The following is a 10,386-nucleotide window of genomic DNA, read 5'->3' as shown; positions in this document are numbered from 1 at the left end:
CTCGACCTTATGGTCTCTCCAAATGAGATAAAACTGAGCGTAATCTCACTAATGGCTGGTTGGATGAAGGTGTATTATCTGGATCAGAGTCCATGTCACATGTGCGCTCATCACAATGACCAGCTGCTGCTGTTACTGATGCTGAGAACTGAGTGCTGTTCCCCTCTGCTTCCAGGAACAGAGCACAGAGCAGGAATGTGTTGAAGTCTGCCGAAAATCTCTTCATCAGCCCCACTGTATAAACAACCCAAGTTTTCTGGCCTGAACCCACTCCCACGTGTAGACGGGGAGAAGATGGGTGTTCTGTAGGAGCAGGGCAATTGAAAAGAAGGAAGAGTCGGAGTGGCAGTTTATTCTCTTCTTGCACTTCTCAGCAGTCACTCTAAAATGTTATTTATATATAATATATATATATATATATATGTGTGTGTGTATATGTGTGTGTTGTATATAAGCAAGTGTTGTCTGTATTGCTTGAGGTCAGATTCACTCAAGCGTGCAGATACTGTATTCAATTACTCCAGCAATTCCTGTTTTATATTTTTCATGATACAGAACTCGCTGGCTTTGGGTTGCTTTACCTTCACAGGTTTCCTCATGCAGATAGTAGCCGGGTGGACAGATACACCTGTAGGAGCCGTCCAGATTCAGACAAGTTCCTGCACCGCATGTGCCTGGATTCACTGCACACTCATTAATATCTGAGGGGAAAAAGGAATACACAAGGAATGCAACATAAATGATATATATAATAATCAGATACACATAAAAAAAAAAGAAAAGTGGCGTGTCCGTACCTGCACACAGTCTGCCATCGAGAGTGAGCTCATAGCCGTCATGGCACACGCAGAGGAAGGTGCCCACTGTGTTCACACACTGGCCGTTTCGACACAAGCCCCGCTGCGTCGAACACTCATCGACATCTGGTCAACACAAACACATCATCACCACAACATATCACATAAAGACTGTAGCGGGCTTGTTCTTTTGCAACACATCCACAGATGCACTCACCTATGCAGTCACTGTTGTGTGAGTTCAGGAAGCCGGGGTAGCAGAGGCAGTTGTAGGAGCCCACTGTGTTCTTACAGGTCCCGTTACCGCAGGGTTGTCTCTCACACTCGTCCACGTCTGGAACCAGAGAACATCGTCACAGTTTCACCTTAGGACGTTATTCACATTGCTCACTAACCTAAACTAAAAACAAGAGAAAGTCGATAGGAAGCAACAAAGCTTACCGACACACATTGACTGGTCCCGCGTCGTTTTAAAGCCGTTGGGGCAGATGCAGCGATAGCTACCCAGCGTGTCGATGCACTGACCCGGGTTGCATATACCAGAGTTCTCAATGCATTCATTACGGTCTGAATAAAGGAGAAAGGAGATGTGTGAAAATCACAGTGAGTCCAAACACAAAAATGATCATAGAATATACAGTCCCAATAGCATCAGTTCTGCCAGTAAATTAGTCATTCTAATGGCACAAGGCAGTTTCACCTGGTGTCGTCTGAAGTGTCTAAAAATCTGTGATGGCTTAATCATACCAAATAAAATCATACCAAATAAAATCATACCAAATATAATGAAAATCAGACAGTCATGCTACTGATAACAAGAGTTAATGATAAGTTGTGACTCTAATAACTTCATAATTGAGATATCTGTTGTTAGCCACTAATAGGACTGTAACTGGTTATTATCACCATTGCACAATGACACAATAACTGTGTTTTATGGCACCAGAGTAACACCATTGTTTAATTTAAGTGAAAACATGTCAAGTGCTAAGTACTTCATTCACATTACGACCTTGCCGCAAAGCTTATTTCTTTTAATAAAAGTTTATCGCTGGATTTGATTCATACTTGTCTCTTACCACAGTTTCAGTTCTCTCTCACTGGAGTCTGACCGTGAGCAGGAAGCACAACAGGATGTTGATTTAACATTCACTTATCAGGGAGGATTCTCCAGACAGACAGCGACATGTTTCAGATATACTGCAGCACATGTTCAACAGCTCAACAGATGCTTCACATTTTCTCTTCCCTAATAACAAGCCCACCATGAAGATTCCCCCCCTCAGCCCGACTGTCACTGGGCTGCTTCTGTTCCCTATTGCAATATAAATGTCAAGAAAATCAGTTTCACTTTACAGAAGCTAAAATGTGCTTAAGTATTTTAATCTGAATCATTAAAAGGTTATTTAAATCACCAACAGTATGAGAAAGAATAACAGTTTGTCAAAGACGTCTATGGATTGTTTCGTGTGCACACTAGATTTACACATCTTGACCTAATTATTCGAAGTTATGGAATGAATTTTAAATGCTACGCAGATGATATTCAAATGTATGTGACTTTAAAGGCCAATTACAGTTGATGTCTAAAAATATCCTTCCCTCTCCTGTGCTGAGAACATATCAGAAGACATCAACAGCAACAGAACAAAATGCTGTGTTTTCTATCCATTGCAGATGCTGAAATCTTAATTCATGCCTTTGTTTCATCAATACCACGATATGTAACATTTAGTTTTCTGGCCTGCCACATGCTCGTGCTCTTCGAATGGTACAGAATGCTGTGGCGGAATTTAACTGAATCCAGAAAATGACCACAATAAATCCATTTCAGCCCCATATCAGACTTTAAGGTACTTTTAATGACATATAAAATTCTTAATGGGCTTGCCCCCTGATGCCTGTCTGATCTCCTTAAGCCTTATATTCTATCCCATGCTTTGCGTTCTCAGAATACAGCGCTGTTGTCTGTCCCAAGAGTTAAAAAGAAGTCTGCAGGCGGCAGTGTCTTTTCCTAATGGGCCCCAAATGGGAAAAGGCATCAGACTGTCTAATGTTGAAGCCTTAAAATCCAAACTACACTTATCATTACACCTTAACTTGCAGTAAGCCATTTATTCAGCTTTGTACCTGTCACGATTCTACCACCAGTAGGTTGGTCTTAGTATCAATTAATCAGATATAAGCAGTATATACAGTTTAGTCCTTGTTGCCCTGCTGATGTGATTACTGTACATTTTCTGAAAACCACTGCATCACTGTAACTCATCCAAACTGTGTTCCTCTTTTTCTTTCCCTCTCTCTGTCTCCCAACCCACCCGATCAAGGCAGATGGCAGCTCACCCTGGTTGTGCTTGAGGTTTCTGCTTCTTAAAAGTAGGTCTTTCCTCGCCACTGTCCCCAAGTGTTTGCACGTAGTGGGAATTATTATTTATATTCGTACAAAGACATACAAAGACGCCCAATAGGAAAAGTGCACTGAGGTGTAGTATAAATATATTGACTTGTCGGAGAGATATCCAAGTTAACATGGTAAACAGCGAGTCCCCAGTTGTTTTGTAATACTGCTTTGCACCTTAAGAGGCGTTAATGAGTCATTGTAGTGTTCAGTGTCTTGCCTATAGGGTTAAATTCAGATTATAGTTGCTTTCCACTGCTGGTTGCTCCTTGTAGCAAATACTTACTTTTTGCACTGTTAAGGAGGCAAACGACAGGAAGACCCAGACAAGTCAGTATCATCCTCATGGACGACTTGTTTTTTTGGCTGCTTCCTCTAATCTTTTCTTTAATCTCGCTACATGTTTCCACCACTTCTGTATAATCCCCACTGAATTCACAAGGAATGGACTTAATAGCTGCAGGTTGAGTGACATGAGGATCTGAGTGCTGCTGACACCCTCAACTTGTTTAAATGTCTTACCTAGACATTGTCCGGTGGGAGTGGAACGATACCCAGATTTACACTCGCAGCGGAAGCTTCCTGGCACGTTCAGACAGGCGGCATTCTGCTGGCACACAGGTCCATTCTGACATTCGTCGATATCTAACAACAGGGACAGACGCGTTCAAAGACGTTTACGGCGAGTAGAAATGTAAAAGAGAGAAACCTGGTCAAAATAAAAAATTTAAATAATTCACTGCATGTAAAGTTTTGTCATCACCTTCAATTGAGCGCAAGTCTTACCTTCACAAATCAGCAGCTTGTCATTGTAGATGAAACCAATGGGGCACTCGCACCTGAAGCTGCCAATCATGTTGATGCAGACTCCATTCTCACAGACTCCTGGGATTTCCCTGCACTCATCAATATCTATCACACGAGGAAGAGACAGCGAGATGAGATATGAAGATAACTTACTTTGCTTTTTACAAAAAAAAACTTTTAATGGGGAAATCTTACCAATGACCCGTCCAGTGGTGATGTCGATGTAATATCCTGGTCTCACACTGCCGCACAGAATCGCAAAATCATCTGAGTGGAGATAAGACTCAGTTTTTATTTCTTGTACTTTCTACACACACGTGTTCTGGCATAACTGAGTCTGAGAGCTCACCAGTGCTGGGCACAGGACACTGCTCACAGGGTTTATTCCATGCCCGGCCAATGTTGTAGGAGCAGCAGCACATCTTTTTGGTCATGTTGTAGGTCAGCTCTCCCTCACATGTCCGGTTGTCGGAGTAAAAGTTTCTGTAGCAGTAGCTCTTCCTCATGTCTGTGTGCGTTTGTAAGAAAAAAGCGAGAAGGTTAATGCTAAACTGTCACCGCATGACATGTAACTGTTTGGGCAGAGTCATGATCGAGCAGCATGCAGACGCACCCATGCAGTTGTTTCCCCCGTTGACCTGCATATAGTCCACAGGACAGATGCAGGTGTAGTTCCCGATGGTGTTGTAGCACTGGCCTGGGCCACAGATACCTGGTCGCTCACACTCATTGACATCTGACGGCAGAGACACAAAGAAATGTGTTAATTGTTGTGATGAGTACAGTGTCTGGTTTAAGTTCCTTTAGTTGAGATCCGACTATTTTGCGTATTTGCAATTTTAAGGAAGGAGGAAGGAAACATGATAAATATTAAAGAACTGGAGAACTTCCTGTATGCAAAACATTATGAAACAACTTTAACTTTAACTTTAAAAACAAATTTGACATCTTATTTGCTGTTTATTTCTTCCTATGGGGATATTGTGACGTACATTAACCCCTAATTTCATCCATCCATCTATCCTTTATCTATACCGCTTATCCTTTGAGGGATGTGGGGGAGCTGGAGCCAATCCTAGCTGACATTGTGCCACAGTTTACTGAACATCTCAGGTCTAAAATGACAACTTCAAACAGACACAAGATAGTATTAGCTTTTATAACCTCTTCTTTCTTATTAATGGAAGTTTTTGCACTGTTATTCCTTATAGGTCTATTTAAATAGTTTCTCCACCAGCATTATTACCACATAGCACATACCTTAGTTCCTTCTGACCCGGCCAACAGCTGACAGACACCCGCCCTTTGTTCTTCCAGCCAACAAACATGCTAATTAAAATGCCACCAGCCACATGTCATTGTCTAACCCTTTAGCCTCCTCCTCTCCTCCCTGTTTCTCTTTTCTAAACATCCTTCTCATTTATCTTCCCCCCGCCCATCCTCGGCCTTTTTCTCCCTCTGTCATCTCTGTCCCGTTGACAGGGGACTCAGCGTACTTCCCTAAGGAGAGGGCTGACCACATCATAGCCTCACTCCTCTGGACGCAGTTAGGCGTTCGTCATCATTGTCACTGTGCTTTTGCTTGGTTAGCAACAGACGCAAACTAAAGTAGACACATATTGAGGCAGAACGAACTGCAGAGATGTCAGTGGGACAATGGGGCTATTTCTTTGTCCCAGAGCTTTTTCCTCTCCCTCTCTCTCCATGTGTCCTCGATGAACGAAGGCCTCGGCGGCTGGACTCAATTTCCTTCCCACTGAAACGTCCCAGGGCGAGAACTGGAGAGGAATAGGTCACCTGTACGTTTATGTGTTTGTGGGGCTATAAATAATACATGCGTGTGTCTGATACCTTCACAGACTCTGGTTTCTGTGTTGAGGGCGTAGCCTCTCGGACATTCACACTGGAAGCTCCCAAAGGTGTTGATGCACTGTCCTCCCTGGCATAAGCCTGGCAACTCTTGGCACTCGTTGATGTCTGCCAGACAGAGAGGAGAAGCACTCAGTGGCATTGTGGGTAGGTGTGTGTTAAACATGAGGGTGTCTGCAAACGTGCCCAACCGCAGTAAGCACATAATAGCATGTTGCTGTCTGACCTTCCAAGATGACAGTGATTGGGTTTGGTCTGAAGCCTTCTCCTCCAGGACAGAGTGTCTTGTACTCAGCTGTAACACACAACACCGCAGCAAATCACATTAACCAGCAATAATGAAAACACACACGAGCCACAGTCCGTGTTATTGTTGTCTTGCAGAATTTGACCGTAATGAGTGGCCGACGGTGAGACATTGAAGTGGTCAGGTGCCTGAAAAAGACGTTTTAGGTCATTGACTCGTGTCGTGTCGCACTCTGCTCTGCTTCCTCAGATCTCAGAGTTATCCACAGAGCCCAGTGGACCGGACATGGCTGCAGCTTCTCAGAGGCAAGCATTTCCTCGCGCTGAGTCATTCCCTGTAATGTTTTGAACCATCTGTTGGCAATTTACAAGCAAGATGCACAAAGCGGTCTCATCTTCTCCTGCAACAACAACTGCAGCAAACTCATACTCATGGCATTACAAGAGCAGGCAGCACCTAAATAACTCTTTGTTAAAGCAGGTAACTCGCGCCTGATATATATTGTGGTGTTTTGGTTATGATTTGTTGTTCCTTGTTTCTACTGGTTGAGTTGATAAGAGAAAAACTTAAACCAGTTCAATGGACAGGTGCCAAATTGGTGCCTATTGATTCATTTTGTCCTAAAACAACTAATAGATGGATTTTATAGGGTTGTTGATCAAAGCCGGAGACCGTTAGATTACTTTCAGACTCTTAACAGAACAAAGCCTTTGACTCTATCACTCAAATGATTCAATGATGGAGAACAGGTGAACAGCTCTTTGTTCAGCAGGGGTGCTGCAGCTTCAGGGCTTTTGTGGACTGAGTCCAGCTGCAGGTCTTTAATCGCCTTGGCTCAATTACTGCAGGTCACTTTTACAAGCCAAAAGCTGACTAGATACAATGGTGAACTAACTATGCATGTGCAAAAACATGTATTGATGAAAATGAATAGCCACTAAATACAATTGTAATTCACAGGGTGTTAAGGCTGCTGGGCCATCCTCAGCTGTACAACTTCACTATAGCTGCCGACCAGGAAGTGTATCATGTCACCTCAAATCCTCCTACTTGGCTGTGAATCTCTGGCTAGAGGTCACAAATCTGGCTATTGAGCTGAAACACAAAAATAAACATGCATGGTGCACACAGAGTCTTAGTAACGATGGGATGACTCACTTGAGTTGACGTAGGGGCATGATTCACATGGATTTCCCCAGCCCTGGCCCAGGGAGCAGCAGCAGGACGCCTTCGAAACACCAACTCCTATCTCATTGGAGCAGTCCAAGCTCTCTGACGCATCTCCTCGAGAACGAACATCCAGGAAGCAGCTTCCAGAGCGAGTATCTGTTCACACACACACACACACACACAGTCCAGATATGGATGTGTATCTGGCCTTTGCTATGAAAACACGCCAAAAATGTGCAGGGAGAGCTTGTTGAGTCTCACCTACACAGCCCACCCGAGTGGGGTTGAGTTCAAAGTCTGGTGGGCAGTTACAGTGGTAATTTCCAGGGATGTTGATACACATTCCATTGATGCAGATAGTCGGGTCTGCACATTCATTGATATCTGAGAAATGCAGACAAAGCAGCAGTCAACAAAATGTCTTCATTATCAACAAAATATGTATCAAGAGTTTTTCATGTTTTGTCACTCGGTCCCTATTTTCCAGGACAGGAGGAAGAGCAGTGACCTTTCCTCTGTATCTTTCAAATTGCCTCAGTTCACTGGGGCATGAAGAGAGCGTCACTGGGGCGGGCAGCCGCACTGGTGTGTGTTGACTGGTCTTACCTGTGCAGTTGCCTCCACTCCTGTCCAGCTCATAACCAAAGTTGCAGTCACATCTGAAAAGTCCTGGCATGTTCTGACATCGTCCATTGACACAGATGTCAGAAAAGGTACATTCGTCTATGTCTGTAAAAGACGAGGGGGTCACAGGGGGTAGAGAGAAGGAAAGGGAGGGAGAGAGAGGCAGAGAGAGAGAGAGAGAGAGAAGCCCAGCTGTGAGGGATTAGTGGATCATGGGATCATGGTGGAAAATTGGCAGCCAACAATAGGAAGTGAAGGCCACTCACCTCTGCTAAAGAATGACAGTTCTGGGGCAAAAAAATGCCCAGACATATCACGGCAGACACACACATATACACAAGCAGAGCGGCAGCCAAGGTTATGAAATTGTGCTCTTCCACATCATTAAACTCTGCACAAGTCGTTACTGTCCAGTCCTGCCCGAGCGGAGAGAGGGAGGACCTGGACAGGTTATTTCAGGATGTTTGACACATCAGCACAATGAGGTCAGTCAGCTCATTCATTTGAATCCAGCGATGCCTTATCGCTGGAAGCACGACTCACACTCGTCGGCCACCAGTCGTAAACGTGTTCGGTAGACACAGCCCTGGATTTCCTACGAGATCCCTCTTCAACATGCTATTCTGCTAAATCAATTTAGCGAGCTCTCTTTTTCAAGAAATGTGGCTGCACACATTTGTCTCAAACAAGAACTTGAGAAGATTAATGTCTGGAATCAGTTGAAGATTCAGACTGACTTGCCTTTAGTTCAAATGTTTAACAGTGAATAGTAACAGGATGAGAACTTCTCTTTAAGGAATGAATAATGTTTGTATATAATAACAGTCACAGTCAATTGTTCTTCTTCTGCATCAGGGAAAAAGGCCCTTTCACATAGAACATGGTTTGCATTGCCAATGGGTTCAGAACAAGCAAAGGCAAAGTTTTCCAAAATCTTTAGGAGATACGTCACTATGTTACGATGGGTACTCCCGCACATTTTTCCCGCTTCTTTCTCTCTTTCTCACAATGTTGATTCCATGTCTAGCTCTCTCTGTTGCTATTGGATGTGCAAGTTTTTGTCACAGTGCACAAAGTTCAACATTGTACCGTACACTTCCCATGTCCAAATCACTATATCTCGAGTTCCACTTGAAGGCAACATCTGTTTGGATTGGTTGTTACCCCAAATGAGAAAACAAAATATCAACCAGAGCAACACCAGATGGGTTTGATTCAGAGGTCTGAACCAGGATAACTAGAAATGGTAGTTGTGTTGTCTTACCCTCGCAGGCCTTGCCGTCAGTAGTGGGGAAGAAGCCCATGTCACATTCACAGCGGAAGCCTCCTGGCAGGTTCAGACAGTGGCCGCTCTCACACAGGTTGCCGTTATCTGCGCACTCATCGCTGTCTGTATTGATCACACACACAGAGTCCGTAAACACAAAATACATTGGCACATTAACAAAAAAAAAGGTTTGGTGTTTGACATTGTTCTGTAATGTGTGACCTGAGCAGTAGAATCCGTCTCCAGAGAATCCATCCTTGCACGCACAGCGATATGAGCCCAGAGTGTTGAGACAGTCAGCGTTGTTGTTGCACATGTGTGTCCCATTGGAACATTCATCCAGGTCTGAAACACAACAAAAGTCCAGTTAACTACTTATCCAGGAAAAGAAAAGAAACTGATATTTTATGGTTTTCATACTCCTCAAAAAACTCAATGAAAGACTAAGTAACTTCTCCATCTTATACAATGGGGTCCAAAAGTCTGTGGTGATGGTACATATAAATACTGTGAGGTACTGTGTAATACACTTTAGCTACACGAGCAATACTAGTTCACAGGATCACCTCATTGTTGGTATTTACTGACCAACTTCAAGTAAAAAGCATCAGGAAGGAATTGTTATCCTTTCGTCTGGTTACAGAATTACAGACATTCCTTTATGATACATCTTGGCTACTGACAAAGCATGACAGAAATTTCCATTCTATATATAGAGCAAATTATATATACTCTGTCAATGGTCCCATTCAGTGGCAGCATTTATCTCTGCACTTGAGGCCGTCAGCCTTACCTGTGCATTTGAGGCCGTCGCCGATCCACCCTGGACCACAGCTGCATTTGAAGCTGCCGGCGGTGTTGGTGCAGGTAGCATGTCTGTCACAGTTATGGGCTCCAATCTCACACTCATTGATATCTGAGGACGAGGAAACAAACAAGATGCCATGTGAGGAGAAGGGTGGTCTGATGATCGGGGTCTGTGTTCTCCCCAGTGGGGCTCTTGGCACCGCGGAGCGAGTTGATGCTTGGTTTGAATTGAATAAAGGCAGCAGCATGAGATGACTGAACCTAGTGTTTCTGGCCCCCTGCTGCAGCCGTGGAGAGCTGTATCTCAGAGCAAGAGGAACAAAAGAGATTCTCATGATCTCTGATCCTAATACCCTTCCTGCAATGGCTTAATGAGCAGACCAAGCCTCTGTATTTTCAT

General features: G+C 43.9%; 1 protein-coding gene across 1 annotated transcript in view; it reads right to left on the bottom strand.

Moving 5' to 3' along the window:
• Window positions 1–10,386, bottom strand: part of fbn1 (fibrillin 1) — a 60,517-nt gene that overhangs the window by 13,951 nt on the left and 36,180 nt on the right. Inside the window, exons 33-49 of the mRNA XM_035161852.2 lie at window positions 9,973–10,095; window positions 9,402–9,524; window positions 9,177–9,302; window positions 7,895–8,017; window positions 7,550–7,672; window positions 7,277–7,444; window positions 6,098–6,166; window positions 5,854–5,979; window positions 4,616–4,738; window positions 4,352–4,510; window positions 4,198–4,269; window positions 3,982–4,107; window positions 3,718–3,840; window positions 1,239–1,364; window positions 1,015–1,131; window positions 798–923; window positions 582–701 (exon numbers count right to left, since the gene is read on the bottom strand). Of these exons, the coding sequence (XP_035017743.1) occupies window positions 582–701; window positions 798–923; window positions 1,015–1,131; window positions 1,239–1,364; window positions 3,718–3,840; window positions 3,982–4,107; window positions 4,198–4,269; window positions 4,352–4,510; window positions 4,616–4,738; window positions 5,854–5,979; window positions 6,098–6,166; window positions 7,277–7,444; window positions 7,550–7,672; window positions 7,895–8,017; window positions 9,177–9,302; window positions 9,402–9,524; window positions 9,973–10,095 (2,073 nt within the window). The remainder of the gene's footprint in view (window positions 1–581; window positions 702–797; window positions 924–1,014; window positions 1,132–1,238; window positions 1,365–3,717; window positions 3,841–3,981; window positions 4,108–4,197; window positions 4,270–4,351; window positions 4,511–4,615; window positions 4,739–5,853; window positions 5,980–6,097; window positions 6,167–7,276; window positions 7,445–7,549; window positions 7,673–7,894; window positions 8,018–9,176; window positions 9,303–9,401; window positions 9,525–9,972; window positions 10,096–10,386) is intronic.

Source organism: Hippoglossus stenolepis, chromosome 1, assembly GCF_022539355.2.
Source record: "Hippoglossus stenolepis isolate QCI-W04-F060 chromosome 1, HSTE1.2, whole genome shotgun sequence".
NCBI classification, from domain to species: domain Eukaryota; kingdom Metazoa; phylum Chordata; class Actinopteri; order Pleuronectiformes; family Pleuronectidae; genus Hippoglossus; species Hippoglossus stenolepis.
The sequence above is the reverse complement of the archived record's forward strand: the minus strand, read 5'-3'. Positions and strand labels throughout refer to the sequence as shown.